We start from the raw sequence: 16,569 nt of genomic DNA, 5'->3' as shown, positions 1-16,569 counted from the left end.
AAACAAAAAAAACAGTCTAACCTACTGTTTTACTTAGATAGTCATGAGATCTTCAGTTAATATATGTAATCTCACCATATATAATACTATCACATATTTGGTTTAATTGTAATTTTCTTTTCTAATAAAGTGTGCTATAACTGAAAAAACCTATAACTTTGTTTATTTAACAAAACATATGACACAATGATGCAATATTACCATGCATCGCCTACCCAATTTCTTTATTTTTAAATTACCACTTACAATGCAAACTCAGGTGTTTTAGTCAGCATTCAGGAGTCCGCTAACTCCATGTTGGGAAAATCAGTCCTCCGGTTATAATATATTTTAGACAGACTAAAATAGATCAGAGATACTTAATGCACAGTGCTACATTTGACACATGCATGGCTCATTAGCTTGAAAGCTTCTTCCCAGCTGTCTTGCACAGTGGAGGAGGAGTAATGATTTGGTCTTCTTCTGCAGCCTACAGCATAATTTGGGCAAAATTAGCCATGGAGTCAGTGGCGATATGGAATTCAGTTCCTCCTTGATGATGTGTCCTAATCCTCTTAGACTGTCCTAGCTGTCTACATCAGTCCATCGCTGCCTTCCCTTTACATCTGCGTAGAATTCTCTGATTAGGTATGCAGCTGGTTACCTTTGCATGGCCGCTTCCCACATCAGATAAAACACTTAAACAATTACTGTCTTATCTGCAGTGATGGGAGAAGGGCTTGTGGCCTCATTATGACCAGATTAGACAGACAAACAGTGCTGGGCACACTCGTCAGTTCTGATCATCAGCCCACCGGGCCCAAAGGTGACACTAACCACATTATAGTCTTCACAAAGAAGAATGTAATGTGCTTGTGTCTTGTGGCTGAAAGTAGCTTACATAACAGAGGGTTTAATGTCGAAAGCAGGAGTAGTCATAAAAGGAATATTCCTATAAAAATATAGTTAAGGTTGTTGTCAAGTTTACTCAGCAGGAATGAACACAGTAATCCTGTTTTTATGTATGAACATTTTTGGAAAAGACACGTTTGCATATTGTGATGAAGGCAGAGCTTTGTCGCAGTGTCAAAAGAAAATTAGGAGCTTTTGGAAGGGGGTGCTGTCTCAGAGTAGCCTCTTTTCCCATCTCCTCATGCTTATCTGTCTGCCTTTTTCATGGAAGACAATGGAGAAGACACTCAGAAACTGAGCTGTGTCATTCCAAGGAATAATGAAATGTTAACGCCACCTTTGAACTGTCAAACACACCGTGTTTCTTTCTCTGTCTCAGTCACAATCACAGCTTTGCACTTTTATTTTTTTTTAGGCCTGTTCTTTTGCTTTCTGCACACATCTCTGCCTCTCCTTTCTCTGCAGGGCTGTGGTGCAGGCTGTCAGTCTCATAGGCAGCTCCACTCAAGCATGCCCTTGCTTTCCTCGTGATGCTTTTCTTCCACCCAAGTACCACACTTTCATTAGAGTTAGAGTCAAAGAGGAAGAACGCTTAAGCATAGCTGTAAACTGTCAGCTTCTCTTTACCTCCATACTGGGGTTTATAACTTTGAAACATTTCAGGATTTCATTTAATGTCACTAAAAATGTTAGGACTTTTTTTATTATTATTACGTTGCTGTGACTCAGGGAATTTTTACCTACGTCGCCTTTTTTTGGCCTAGACAAAACTTTATTATGAATTTTTGTTGTTTCTAAATGCTGCCATGTTGCCTAGGAGTTTATCAGACTAAGTTTCTTCAGACTAGAGTTGAGGATCAATGCCAAACTACTAGGGATGGACCAAATATTCAGCAGCTAAATATTGATAAAAAATGATGTTCAGCTTAGGTGGGAATGAGGCCGAATAGTGCCAGGTGACGCAATCAACGTCCATCGGCGCTCTAGCGCCTACTTTAAAATGTCAACTGTGTTGAAATATTTCAAAGTTCTTGACATCGATATAAGATCTGCAGTTTGCAGTGGCCGCTAAACTAAATTGTTGCGAGGTTGTTCATTAGCCAAAACCACATCTGCATTATAAAAGCTAAACACTAGGAACTGCATGAGGAATACGATAAAGAGCACTAAAAGGAACACTAGCGGTGTTAGCCGCAGTGCGACGTGTTTGAAAAGATGAAAAAAATTCACAAGGGATCAATGTTTTGTGTGAAGGCATAGCCTTATATAAAGGAAATGCACGAGCACACTTACTGGAAAGCCTTGAATGAATTTAAAATAAACATTTGTTTTATTTGAAAAATTGTGTAAAATGTATTCTAGGCTATTACTGCAATATTTAAAATATAAAGACAAACTCAACACCTTCATTTGATATTCGGTCACTATTCGATATTCGGCAAAGCTTTTTAATTATTATTCAGCTTCGGGCAACAATGTTCACTTCGACGCATCCCTACAAACTACCACATTGATTTGAGTTTGAATTACAGGTTTACCATTGAATTTATTATCAGTTCAACAAAATTTGATCAAATATTTATCTATATGTCAAAAATCTATTTAAAAACTTGTTTTGTTATAGCAGGGGTCTGCAATCTGAGGCTTCAGAGCTAGATTTGTCTTTTTTATACCTCAGTTGTTGCTCTCTGGTATTAAGAAAAAGACTGATAATTTGAATAAATATTAAATTACTTAGTCAGGGGAAGCACAGATTCTATTCTGGGCTGTCAAATAGCATCTAGTTGTTCTCATAATGATAAAAAAATGTCATGTTTGACCAGGTTTTTTCTTGCATTTTTAATTCAAGGGTACCTTATTTTGAAAGGAACTTGGATGTGCCGCTGTCAAAAGTCATGAAGCTAAATTTGTTATTAATAGAAAATGATAAGACTATTATAATTTAACTATTATAAATATTTAAAAGCTACATTTTCTATAAATAAAGTGTATTTTCCTAAATGTTGATGTGAGTATTTGCTGCTCTCGCTGGGTTTTGGTCAGTAAGGAACTGGTGTTAAAGGATGGAGACCCCTGGGAAGGGACATGTTTTCACATGGTTTATGCATAAACTGAACACATTTGGAATTTAAAAATAATAAAATGATGAATCTTTACATTAAAACTAAAAAAAAGCCATGTTTTTGCATTACTTTAACACTTGTTGCATCAATTTGATGAACAGATAATTCAGAAAACGTGTGCACTCAAGTGACATGCTTTATTTAATTCATCTCCATGTACATTCCAGACACATCAAAGTCTCAGCCTCTGCTGTACTCTCAGTTTAGTGATAATTACCTAATGTAGCCTGTGGGTACAGTCGGGTTCACTGTACCCACAGGCACGTCAGCATTCATTGCCATCATGAGTGTTTTCTGCGCGCTGGCATAAGCATTTAGTTCAAACCACAGCTGCACCTTCATTCTCTGAGTTTCATAGCTACAACCAGAGGAGTCTTTAATGCTTTTTCTCCTGTTCTTTTTGTTACATGACTATTTGAATGCGATGGAAATAACAGACATCTTTTCTGAATCATGTTTATTAGGATTTAGTGAACAACTAAACACAAGGCATTAATGAACAGGACTTTTGGGATTTTTCAAGCCAAATAAAGCTAAGGAAAGGCCGCTTCCTCATAGAATCTAATCTGATAACACGATCTACTTTTGTTCCCTTCCCTCCCCACGTAGACCATGCTGACTGCCATCTCGATGAGCGCCATCGCCACCAATGGAGTAGTGCCAGGTGGGTGAGCATACGCCGGCACCACAGAGTCATCACCGTTTGAAGCTGTCTACTTCTAAATTTCTCTTTTCCCTGATTGCCTTTGGCACATTAATCCACGCACAGCTTGATTTCTTCAGAAACATTATGAGCTTTGAGTCTGCGATCTTGTGCACTTTGCCGTCGTCATCGCACAACATTATTTACACAAAATAAAGCATCAGCCAAATGCCTGTCGTGGGCATCGAGATCTGCACATTGCAATCGATATGAAGCCACAATATGCACGCATGCATTGCAGCTATATTTTGTAGAGTGGAGTTATGTTGTAATGACGGCCTGCGTCCTATCGGATACTGTTCAGGAGGGCAAATTACAGGCTTGCGAGGGAGCAAGGATCTACAAACCAATTATAACTGTCTGCCTTATAACTGGAGGCAGACAGTTGCAGCTGGAAAGTGCTGATTAAGCTCTATTTATCCAAGGTCAATTATTTAATTTGCATGTGTCTGCACTCAAAAACAAATGTTCAATGTTAGGATTAGAGTGGTAAATTGATGTATTAAAGATTAAAGTTGAACCAAGCAGTTGTATACTGTGTTGGCTCAAACTGAATTCGCTGGATGTTTTTTGTGTCTAGCTGGGGGCTCCTACTACATGATCTCCCGCTCGCTGGGCCCTGAGTTTGGGGGAGCTGTGGGGATCTGTTTCTATCTGGGAACCACCTATGCTGGAGCCATGTACATCCTGGGAGCCATCGAGCTACTCCTGGTAAGAAACGCCCCCTCCTCATTGGATCGTGGCCATGTGTGTGTCATTTACAAGGACAAAACCATCATTATGTCACGTCTTCCTTGTAGGAGTGGATTTACTGCTGCTGCGAGACTTTAATGAAGCAGCTGGGAACACAAGAACGTAACAGCAATGTGTGTGGGAGCATAAGCTAGTTATTTCTACTTCTACGAAGTCTAAAAAAATATTTTAATCAGGCTGAGTCATTAAAACAGCAGGTTTCGCCAGTTGTTTTGTCATTCTGTCAGCCTAAATTAACAGGAATTTGTTGCAATGCATCTTTCTCTGTTTTCTTATTGCTCCTTCTAACGCTTATTGGGTTTATGTATGCTTATTTTTGCTTTAATCCCGCCTATAAACCTACGATTGGTTTAGATTTCTGTTTATTTGTGATGTACCAACAACCAAGAAGAGCCAGGAAAGTGCATGTGAATGGCATGTGGAATATTGATCCGTTTACTTACGATCACAGTCCAAAGAAACATGACTGATCACACAGATCAGTGTATTATAATAGCCTTTGCTGTGCTTCAGATTTTGATATTTTGTAGGGTTTGTATTTTAGCTTCAGAGTTTAAGTTCCTCAGAATGAACTCTAATTATTTAAATACGTGCCATCCTGATTCGTCCTGCATGGCCTTCATCTCTATCCTCTTCCTCTTTCTCATCTCATTCTGCCCTCTACCGTACATCTCTCCCTCTGCAATCTGCAGCTCTGCAAAGCTTATGGGGTAATTATATAAACGCCGCATTACCTTGAGATCAAAGCCCTCACAGAGGACCAAGATCATTCCACGGAAACGCTCTCAACACTTCTGATCCACTACTAATTTCTGCTATTCTTAACTCATTTGATGCCATTTTTATTTCCTGTGTTCTCCTGGTTGCACGAAACGGTTTAACCGTGGCTGAAGGTTAATTCTGTCTTCTGGGTGAGCGCTAGCTTAGTTTTCACTGTAAAATTCAAAACTGCTTTGAATCTGTTTACTCCTTCCAACCAGGCCAAGAACACAAGTTGAAGCTGCTATTTTAGGAAGCATGAATGCTTCACAGTGAGGCAGGAGATTTGTTTGCCTAGTGATATGTTGTTATTAGCATCTGACCAACTTCTTCAGCCAAAAATCCAAAGACTTTGCTTGCTCTTTTTTTACATTTCTGTAAAATCCTATGGTAACTGACCTTTTTCTGGTCCTAACCATATGCTTGTATGATTCCTCCACAACAGCTTTGATGTGAATCATTTAACGCTGACTAGAGACACTGATGGGGAATTATGGGGATCTTTTTTTTTTGAAATTCTGGTATCTTTAGATTAAGATATAGCGGAAAATCACAAATATTTCAATCCCAAGTCATGTAGGGCTTAATTAGTTAAACTGAAATGAAATCAAACATGTGTGCTGCTGGAAGCTCCACACGAGCACTTTCCCTTTGAGCATTCATTTCCTTTCGTTTTTTCAGATCAAAAGGTTCCAGTTTCGGCAGGAATCTATAACAAAATAAACAGATGTGTGTCTTTAAATCTGTCACTTTACAACCCTGAAAAACAGCACAGGCACTAAAATGACTTTGAACAACACATTTAGATTTCACAGTTAAAATGACAAGTGCCTGTGTCATGGAGGAATAAATGTTCATTAGGACTATGTTGTAACTCTTTGCCACAGATCTACATAGTGCCCAAAGCAGCCATCTTTCCCCTGGAGGGCCTGGAGGGGGCTGAAGCAGAGGCCGCCCTGCTGAACAACATGCGTGTGTATGGGACCATCCTGTTGACCTCCATGGCCACTGTTGTCTTTGTCGGGGTGAAATATGTCAACAAGCTGGCCCTGGTTTTTCTGGCCTGTGTCATTCTCTCCATCTTGGCCGTTTACGCCGGAGTCATCAAGACGGGCATCGAACCTCCATTTTTCCCGTAAGTCGAAGTGAAACACACCAATAAAGCATGAGAAGAAATGTAGTTTAAGTTTAACATAAAGATTTAATATAGTTTAGACAAAAAGTCAAAATAAGCTTTTAAGCAAGATGTTGAGATTTGTTTATCCTGACACAGTTTCACCTCCTTATTATTTTTGACCCCCCCCCCCCCCCCCCCCCCCCAAAAAAAAAAAAAAAAGCTGTAAAAACATTTGATGTGATGGAGTTGGGCCTTAATGGACTTTCTTGTATGTCCTGTAGTGTGTGTCTCTTGGGAAATCGCACTTTGGTGTCAAAGTCCTTTGATGTTTGCGCCAAGACGCTTGAGACGGCCAACGGGACGGTCACCACCCAGATGTGGCGCATTTTTTGTGACTCCCCTCTTCTGAATGCAACCTGCGACCCGTACTTTGCCGCCAACAATGTGACTCAGATCCAGGGTATTCCCGGGATCACCAGTGGAATCCTGACAGGTCTGTACTGTTTTGACAGGTCATGTTTGACACAGAAATTTCAGCAATGTCTTATTTGAAAAAAAGTATTTAGCCAGTAGGTAGCTCAAGCTAAAGCGTTTGCCATTGGTGTCCCTGAAAAAGGAAGGACAAGCAGAACTTTTCTTTTTTACTGTAATGAGAGTACAGCTGGACAAATGTTAATACAAAGACTGCTGTTTTATGTCATTCTGACCATGTACCAGCCACATACAGATTATATTCTCACTTTCAAGAATACAACATATTTTATTAAATTTGTTTATTATATGCTGGTTTCTTATCTTGTTTAAGTGTTTTAAAATCTTTCTTGGAAATGTAAAAAGGCCTTTAGTTTTTCAAAGACTGAAACTCTAATGGCCTAATGACCTTGTTTTACTTTGGTGTTACCCTCTGTTGAGGTTTTATTTTTTTTAAATTTATAACATTTGACCCACTTTTTAAAAAATAATGTCCTTTCAAAATTCCACTCCAGGAAGTGTTCCTGTTTTACCAATTTATTCATCGTTATTTACTACGAATCACAGTTGAGAATTTTTGATGTTGCAAACATCATTTTAAGAAAGTATCCTATTTTTTGATATATGAAGATATTATGCATCATTTTATATTGTTTATTTTGTTCTTTTTTGTGTTTGTTTGATCCCAATGATTATATATAAAGTGGCCCCTCACTGTACCGCTGTTAATCCCTCACTGTTACAAAGATTTTTTTTCAGTACAATTTTGCATGTTTTTTGTTTTTTTTTAAACCACACAATATATTCTGTGTCCTGATTGTCTGATAATCTTGTCAATCAATCTCTTCTGGGCCGCGTCTCCTGCACAGAATGTGTTTAAAATACCATATCTGTAAAAATCTTCCATCGCAGTGAGATTTTTTTTTTCCATTCTACAAAAGTTTGAACTTTGAGAATTTAATCAAGAGAAAAAAGTGTAAAAACGTTCCTGTCTGTGTAGAAAGTGTGTAGTGAGGAGTTCTACAGCCTTAGAACATCTATTTCTACTTTGCAGATTTCACCTATTGTGGTTTAGGTTTAGAACCGAAGCGCTGCAATAAACCAGGAAACACTGACTGTTATGATTATGATTACGATGCTTCGGATTCTTCTTTCGTTTTATTTTACCTTCAAACTTTTCATTGTCATTCCAGAGAACCTGTTTGGTACCTATTATGAGAAGGGAGACCTGATTGCCAGGACTAACATGGAGTCAGTTGAAGATCCGGACGACCCTCTGACCAATTCTAACCGCTACGTGTTGGCTGACATCACCAGCTTCTTCACGCTACTGGTCGGGATCTACTTCCCATCAGTGACAGGTGGCTCTTTTCATAGATGATTTTAGTTATAGTTTATATACGGTAATTGACCTTGATTCAGTTTGTCACTATGTTTTTCCCTTCTTTTTGTTTTCCTTTAGGAATCATGGCGGGCTCCAACCGCTCTGGGGATCTGCGTGATGCTCAAAAGTCAATTCCCGTTGGAACCATAGCAGCCATCACCACCACCTCCGCAGTCTGTATCCTCTCGCTAATGACCCTGCAAAGAACCATTCACTTCTCCCAAAACTTTAAGTATTCTGACTTATTAACTGCATGTATTAAGTCGTTTGATGACATTTCCTGTGACTGACAGCAAAAAAATACTTTCACTGGCCTGCTGGGAGATTATTAAGTAAAGGTCAGTACCTTAAGATTGGAAAAGCCAAACTGCAATGATGCTAGTCTAGAGGATCAAGCACGTGCAGTGCTTCTGCTCATTGAAAAAAAAAGTATTTTTATTTTATTTATTAAAGCATGGAACAATCAAATTTATACAAAAGCTGCTGCTAAATTTGATTTATAACAAAAAGAATTCAGAGGCAGAGGCACCTCGGATATTTTCCTGGGAATCTCTAAATAATCAGCTTGTGGTCCACACTGATTTTATTAGGCCTTTCATAATTACATCATGCAGCTGTCTGTGCAGGCATAAGTTAATATAGCAGAATAGCTTACAGTGTCATTGAAGTCTGCAATATTCTAATACAAAATGACTCCTGTGTTTTCCAAAAAATGAAGTTAACTTGTTTATGTGCGAGCAATTGTTAGAAACGCCAGCAGTATGTGCAATTACTTTAATTTCCTCATCCACGACCGCCCAGACATGTCCAGTGTGATTCTGTTTGGCGCCTGCATCGAGGGGGTCGTCCTCCGGGACAAGTAAGTCAGCTCTTCTTTACCTGACATAGATCTGAAAACTAATTCTTATTAGTGCCATTACTCAACTTAAAAATGTATATGAAGTCTAAGTGTGCTTGTTGTTCTTCTTCAGGTTTGGAGAGGGTGTCCACGGGAACTTGGTGATAGGCACTTTAGCCTGGCCGTCGCCGTGGGTGATTGTGATTGGATCTTTCTTCTCCACCTGTGGGGCGGGCCTCCAGAGCCTGACGGGAGCTCCTCGACTCCTGCAGGCCATCGCCAAAGATGGCCTCGTGCCAGCTCTCCGAGTACAGCCCAGCCGAGTTTTCTTTATCTGAAACAGGCAAAAATCAAAATACAGCCTGCAAAAGCAATAAATGACAAATCTGATGATGGCTTTTACTGTATCAATCATGCAGATCTTTGGACATGGAAAGGCCAACGGTGAACCAACATGGTCTCTGCTGCTCACAGCCTGTATTTGTGAGAGCGGCATCCTCATTGCCTCCCTGGATTCAGTGGCTCCAATCCTCTCCATGTAAGAAGGAAAACTGGAACTTGTATCTGTTTTATCCACAAACAACAGAAGGATGGCATTTGTTGTTTTCATAGATGGAAATGTAGTTTTTCCAGGCTCTTGAGTTTATTTCATGTTGGTGATTTATGTGTTTAAGGTGACTCAAAACAGTTTTGTTTGAATCTTTAGGATGCCTAAAATGTTGTAAATGTGTGTGTCCTGCAGGTTCTTCCTGATGTGCTACATGTTTGTGAACCTGGCATGTGCCCTTCAGACGCTGCTGAGGACTCCAAACTGGAGACCTCGCTTCAAGTTCTACCACTGGTGAGATGAGCATCTGCAGAGTACAGCAGCAGCTGCATTTGAAATGCGACTAAGTTTGTTTTCTGCTCTGCAGGGCTCTGTCCTTTCTGGGGATGAGCTTGTGCCTCACTTTGATGTTTCTCTGCTCTTGGTACTATGCCATTGTCGCAATGGTGATTGCAGGCTCCATCTACAAGTACATTGAGTTTGCAGGGTGAGTGCACGGCAGCTTTAAGAGGAATAGATTTGATGGTTTGTGTGTGTTTTCATTTTTTTGTCGGCACTCTGGAGTTTTTCTGCTCCAGAATTTAACCCCTTGACACCAATTATTTTTCCAAAAAAGTGAATTTATTTTTGCTTTCATGTATTTGCTAAATTAAAGTCGTTTTAGAGCCAAAGGGGTTTGATGCATATTTGCATCAATAGGTGTCAAGGAGTTAAAGCAAATCTGGTATTTTCTGGTTTAAATTCCAATCACAGGAACTTTTGTGAAATCTCACGGTTGCTCTGGTGTTCTCATGCTGCAACGCTACAATACACACATGTAGGTGTTTCCATTTTTTTGTACTGAGTCACTTTACCAGTCATCTTTAAACACTTTGCGCGCTGTCAGATTGTCGTCTTAAAGTGGATTCATTTCAGTGGGTTGACTGTATCACTGTCACTTTTTTAATTCAGCCAGGCTGCAGAACTGTTGCTGTTTTGACTAACAAACACTGATTGGCACTGATTGTGTGTGTGTCACAGTGCTGAGAAAGAATGGGGCGACGGCATCCGAGGTCTGTCTCTGAGCGCTGCACGCTACGCTCTCATGCGGCTGGAGGAAGGTCCCCCACACACCAAGAACTGGAGGTACGGCGCGAAAACACACTGGCACTTCTCAGCTGTTTTATTCTGATTGCGATGTCTGTGCATGTGGAGCTGCCACAGTTGTCTAATAACGTGAAGGAACTGAGGGTGCATATTAACAAATGAACGTTTTTCCTGTTTTTTCTCTGTCTTGCTTCTCCAGCAAGTCCTGTGAAATGGCTAAACCTGCCATTTTCCCATCTTTTCTTCGACTCTTCACCTTTATCACTTTTATGACTTCTTTTCTGTCTGGCGCTGCTTCACTTCCTCTTCTGCTCTCTGCTTTGCCCGCCCCGTAGGCCACAGCTGCTGGTGCTGGTCAGCACAGATGCAGAGCAAAACGTGGAGCAGCCTCGTCTGCTGTCTCTCACCAACCAGCTGAAGGCAGGCAAAGGTCTGACCATCGTTGGGACGGCTCTCGAGGGCACCTATTTGGAGAACTACGAACAAGCCCAGCGTGCAGAGCAGGTGGGGAACTTTCACCGTCTTTTCTGACATCTTGCAAAGCCGTGACGTGAAAGTTCCACTCCGATCATCCGTGTTCCCACCCAGTGGTCTGTTAATTATGAGAATGCAGTTTTTTGTCAAAATTAAAAAAAAACAGTGTTTTTTTCCAGGACATAGTTTCTGTAAAGAGGCGGTAGTTCTTTAGAAATTTTCCTCTGAGTCGTGAGGAGGACTGTTGGCCCACCCCCACATCCCGACATCCATTCGTTTACATGCTCTCCTGCTAGTTTACAGCCCCTCACAACCTAACATTAGCAATGTAACAAAAATGGTGAGAATACTGGAGCTTTCCAGTCGTACAGTTTCAGCAGATATCGGCTCAGACGAGGAAAACGAAGACATACATGGATGTGGTCGTCTACAAGCAGATGCATCAGAATGGAGTGGAGCAGGGAGCTTGTGGCTCGCTGCAGTGGCTCCTATGTGACACCTACAAGCTTTTTCCAACATATTTTTGCACCTGCTCCTGATTCACAATGATTTGATTTAAAAAAAATATTCAGAAATGCAATTTTAAGTTAAATTTTCTTTACATATGTCCTCCATCATGAGAACATTTCAACAAGAAGATGTTAAAAACAGCTAAAACACGATTGTTATTAGTGTGGGTATTTAAAATTCATCACATGTTTATTTTGGACAGAAAGAAACACAAACAGAAATCTCCGAATGCTGCATGACTGAGGCTAAACTTGCATTTTTGCTCACAGAAAGATATATTTTGGGGGGAGAAAAAAACTCTTAACTTTTTTAATCAAATCTTTTTCAGGAGCCAGCTAGGTGGTGTTACCACTAACTTTTGGTTACCTGCTGCTTTTTTCATGTTTAATTCTCAACATTTCTGCTGCTTAGTAGAGCTTTAAAGGCCCACGCAAACTTGGTATTCATTCACAATTCTTGCAAATCCAGTATTACATTGATAATAGTGGATCTTAATAGTCTTCTTTTCTCTTCAGTAGCATTTACTTTGTCTGTTACCCCTCTAGTCTCTGCGTAAACTGATGGAGACCGAGAAGGTGAAGGGCTTCTGCCAGGTGACCGTATCCTCCAACCTCCGCGACGCCACGTCCCATCTGCTCCAGGCCAGCGGGCTGGGGGGCCTGAAACATAACGCCGTACTGGTTTCCTGGCCTCGCAACTGGAAGCAAGGAGATGATCACCAGAACTGGAGGAACTTAATTGGTGAGCAGACTGGAACATAAAATATATGTTGTGGGAAAAAAAACAGCCTGAAAGTTTCTTATGGTGATTTTTTTATTTTTTACAGCCTTTACCTTAATTTTTCTTTAGTAAAACAGGTTGTTGTTTTAATGTCCAGTGTGGTAAGAGAAATATTTCTCCCATTCTAAGGTTTTCAGTTGCTTGACATGTTATTCAAAAATCTTGTACTGTCATAAGAGAACAGCATTTTAGAAACAAGAGGTTTTCGAGCAAAAGCCTTCTCTGTGTGGCCCAAACACGAGGACACGCCTCTTCCTTGTAGAATTGGAGTGTTTCTGTCAAATACCTGTCAAATAACATCATCCATCCATCTATTACAAATGCTTTCCTGCAAAAGGGGGTTACGAAGAAGAGCTACGTGACTTCAAGTGACAACCTTAGAACCAAGCAACATGGGAAATACCATTTCTGGTGGATATTTAATGGCTTGTGATGCAAAGTTTTCTTAGAAAGAGGAAACATTCGAGAACACCAACACAGCGCTTGAAGACCGCATATCATCACACAGCAGGCGGCAAGATGCTAGGGCTTTAAAAGTCGTCACTGCTCTGCTGATTTCACATCTAAAATAAAAATCTGAATTTCCTCATTTGATGAGAAAACACAAAGCTGTCCAGCAGGAGCTTGATTGCTTTAGTTTTTGAATGAGCAGCAACCTTGTAAGGTTTAAATTCAGCCACCCTATGGATTCATTTAGACCATCCATTCCTATTCTGTAGAGAATATAATCCGAGGAATGAATCACTAGTGGGGAAAACCTCAAAAACAGCAGGACATCTGCATAAATGCACAACAGCTACACTTGTTTCTAATTGTCTGAATCCTCTGCTAACAGTCTGAAAGATTCAAATGCATGTTTTGGATGTTCCTCAGCTCACTCATCTGTGTGTCTCTTTGCCCTGCAGAGCTGGTCAGAGAAACCACCACGGCTCGCCTCGCTCTGCTTGTGCCGAAGAACATCTCAGCCTTCCCGTCCAACAGCGAGCGCTTCTCAGAGGGCCACATCGACGTGTGGTGGATCGTGCACGACGGAGGCATGTTGATGCTGCTGCCCTTCCTGCTCCGCCAGCACAAGGTAAGCGTGCAGCAAACACCACAGTGCAAAAAAACAAAAAGCTGAACAAAATGCTTTTGTCCTCCATACTTTTATGTTATTAAAATAAAATATTTAAGGTTCAAACTACATTTTTGATTGTGTATTCAAAGGGGCCTTGTACAGCATAACCTAAAATACAGATTTGCACACAGGTTACTAGTCATTGCTAACTTATATTTTAGTTGCTGGAATACTTTTTCCTGTCTCATTCACACTCTGAAATGAAAGAATACATCAACAGGGTTGTTTCTTTTCAGGTCTGGAGGAAGTGCAAGATGCGCATCTTCACTGTTGCTCAATTGGACGACAACAGCATCCAGATGAAGAAGGACCTGACCACATTCCTGTATCACCTCCGTATCGACGCCATGGTAGAAGTTGTGGAAATGGTGAGCATTGTCAAAGCCAGAGGAAGGATCGCGGAAATAGAACAGCACGCGGACCCCGTTTAAGTCCATCCGTGAGCACTTTAATGGCAGAACGTTCAGCTGTGGACATAGCCTCGGGCCTGGACATTTGCTTCAGTTAACACAGGGAGGAAAGCACCGCTGAGATGGCTGCACCGCTGATGCTTCTTAATGATGTGAGGGGACCACATCAGCATTTGCTGGGATCCAGCTGCAGGACACTTCACTCCCTGCTTAATTCCTGGCATTTTTTTTAAAGACCGGACTCTTTCAGGAACTTATTGAAGCCCACAATTAGGCTTTGATTTTCACTGTTACAAATGACTGCTCAGGCACGGAAAGGCCAGCAACTAGACCGGAACTTAATTAACTTTGCCGTGTTAATTCTTCACCAAATTACTTTCCTTGGATCCACAGCATTTGGATGTGTTTGAGAGTGAATTTGTGTGTAGAAGTTAGTTTGGTTCCTTCAAACCTCATTTTAAATGTGATTTTTTTTTTTGAATAAAGTAAGCAGCTGTGGTGCAGGAATCCATCTGTGCAAAGGCTGCTCAGATGGCTCTGCAGGATGAAGAGCTAAATGAAATGAAGGGAAACTAAAATGTAATCCTGGGTCTCTGTTTGTGTCAGCATGACAGTGACATCTCAGCCTATACTTACGAGAAGACCCTGGTGATGGAGCAGCGGTCCCAGATGCTCAAGCAGATCAACCTGACCAAGACCGAGCGAGAAAGAGAGGTGAAGTTTTGTTTGGGGGGGTAAAAAATAAATAAAAGTGAACTGCACACATGAGCCTGACCTGACATGACAGTGCCACTTGGCTTTGCATGCTTGATTTGACCTAACATGGCATACAAGCCCCTGCAGACAAAAGCACGACCGTTGTTAAAGCAGAGCAGTTGGACACCATATTTATCCTCTCGATCAAAAAGTTGAAGGCAGCCACAACAGAAAGACTTTGTATGAGGAACTTCATGCTTCTGACAGTCGAAGAACCTAAATTCAATCTCACTCCATTCCACCCATCTGGTTTGCCTAGTCAGCTACATGAATTCAGTTCAATTCATGTTATTTTATGGTTTCATGAATCCTTTTTTATTGTCTGTAATTCATTCTGTCTGTTACATCTGTGTCCTCACAGATCCAGAGCATCACAGATTCTTCCCGAGGCTCCATCCGCCGCAAGAACCCGGCCGCCGTGACCACCCAGCTGAGCGTGACAGAGGAGCCCGCTGCAACTAGTAAGGAGGAGAAGCCTGAAGAGGAGGTAAGATGAAGAGAGGAGCACGCCAAGATGCTGTTGGAACGATTGAAGTAGTGGAAATTGCTGACTCACAGGTTAACTATTCCATTCCCCTTCTTCCTGCTAAGATCGTGTTTGGAGCGAGAATGAACTTTTAGCAAATGTACATTTATTTTGTGGTCTTCTGAAGATTTAACACAGGGATATCTTTAAAAAGACTCTTTTCCTGATGATGTGCAAGCATAACCGCACTTCCCCCCCCCCCCCCCCCCCCCCCTCAAACGCTGTGGTTTTCCGTGCATTCCCACATTTCCACCTAAACTGTGGCTCTCTCAACATTCCATATGATGCACATGAATCCGCATCCGTCCACTTCTCCCTTCGTCTTGTAGTCAAAGTCGGCCTCTTCCCCTGTGTCCCCCCCTGCTCAGGTCCAGCTCATCCACGACAACACCACTCCGGCCAGCCCTGCAACCCCGGCCACCCTGCTGACTCCTGGAGAGGGGGCCCAGAGCCCCGGGGAGCAGATCCAGATGACTTGGACTGAGAAGTGTGACGGCGAGCCGGCCAAGCCCCCCGGAGCCACTACTACAGAGAACATCAAAGACATCTTCAACATGAAGCCGTGAGTGATCCCCAGCCTCATGAATCCATAGCTCCTGTAAGGATGGACCTCCACTCTTAGCTTCAGCTCAGTGAAAGCATTTGAAGCTTATTTGTAGCTTTTTTAAACATGCTAACAGCTTGAAAATGACCTGTTTGTCTTTCTGCCATGCTGCAGTGAGTGGGAGAGCCTGTAAGTACTGAAGTCCTCATGTTCTTCACACCCAAATAGGAAGAACATAAATGTCGACATGATCCTATTAGAGAAGCATCTTCTGACATACTTTAGAAAAGATCTGATATTTGCTCCTACTGGATGACTTTGGTCTCTTTTTCCTTCAGGAACCAGTCTAACGTGCGGCGCATGCACACAGCCCTGCGGCTGAACGAGGTCATTCTGAAAAAGTCCTCTGAAGCCAGACTGGTCCTCCTCAACATGCCGGGGGCCCCCAAGAACCGGGCAGGCGACGAGAACTGTATCCTCAGAGAGAGCAGAAACAGATTTAGAGGAAGGAATTGGAAACATAATCACGAGTGAAGAGCCGACACTTCTTGTGTCAGATGCACTGCTATCCCAAAATGCTCTAAAGAAGGAAGCAACAGAAAACACCCTCACTTCCAAAATAGAGGAATAAGTTCAAAATGCAATAGAATATAAAAGAAACAGTTTTTACATCATGTATGATTATTTAATCGTTTAGCATCAGGATAAACTAGAGTCATATTTAAACTGACATTACACAAACATCTGAGGCCTTCTTTATGCTCAGACGTACGTGATCCA

At 41.4% G+C, this 16,569-nt stretch overlaps 1 protein-coding gene across 4 annotated transcripts in view; it reads left to right on the top strand.

Annotated features, from left to right (window-relative positions):
• Window positions 1-16,569, top strand: part of slc12a5a (solute carrier family 12 member 5a) — a 146,796-nt gene that overhangs the window by 125,645 nt on the left and 4,582 nt on the right. For 2 of the 4 annotated variants that reach the window (XM_023954949.2, XM_023954950.2), the window contains exons 5-25: window positions 3,624-3,678; window positions 4,298-4,428; window positions 6,117-6,364; window positions 6,628-6,839; window positions 8,011-8,178; window positions 8,280-8,378; window positions 9,003-9,060; window positions 9,173-9,347; window positions 9,459-9,577; window positions 9,782-9,880; window positions 9,954-10,073; window positions 10,607-10,711; window positions 11,008-11,176; window positions 12,202-12,397; window positions 13,342-13,511; window positions 13,790-13,921; window positions 14,570-14,677; window positions 15,081-15,206; window positions 15,614-15,807; window positions 15,964-15,978; window positions 16,128-16,261. In XM_023954949.2, the coding sequence (XP_023810717.1) occupies window positions 3,624-3,678; window positions 4,298-4,428; window positions 6,117-6,364; window positions 6,628-6,839; window positions 8,011-8,178; window positions 8,280-8,378; window positions 9,003-9,060; window positions 9,173-9,347; window positions 9,459-9,577; window positions 9,782-9,880; window positions 9,954-10,073; window positions 10,607-10,711; window positions 11,008-11,176; window positions 12,202-12,397; window positions 13,342-13,511; window positions 13,790-13,921; window positions 14,570-14,677; window positions 15,081-15,206; window positions 15,614-15,807; window positions 15,964-15,978; window positions 16,128-16,261 (2,833 nt within the window). The remainder of the gene's footprint in view (window positions 1-3,623; window positions 3,679-4,297; window positions 4,429-6,116; window positions 6,365-6,627; window positions 6,840-8,010; window positions 8,179-8,279; window positions 8,379-9,002; window positions 9,061-9,172; window positions 9,348-9,458; window positions 9,578-9,781; window positions 9,881-9,953; window positions 10,074-10,606; window positions 10,712-11,007; window positions 11,177-12,201; window positions 12,398-13,341; window positions 13,512-13,789; window positions 13,922-14,569; window positions 14,678-15,080; window positions 15,207-15,613; window positions 15,808-15,963; window positions 15,979-16,127; window positions 16,262-16,569) is intronic. The other 2 variants (XM_078947197.1, XM_078947198.1) reach the window with 1 other exon arrangement.

Source organism: Oryzias latipes, chromosome 5 (genome assembly GCF_053564925.1).
Source record: "Oryzias latipes strain Hd-rR chromosome 5, Olatipes_Hd-rR_3.1".
In the NCBI taxonomy this organism is placed as follows: Eukaryota; Metazoa; Chordata; class Actinopteri; order Beloniformes; family Adrianichthyidae; genus Oryzias; species Oryzias latipes.
This window is presented reverse-complemented; position numbering and strand designations above follow the sequence as displayed.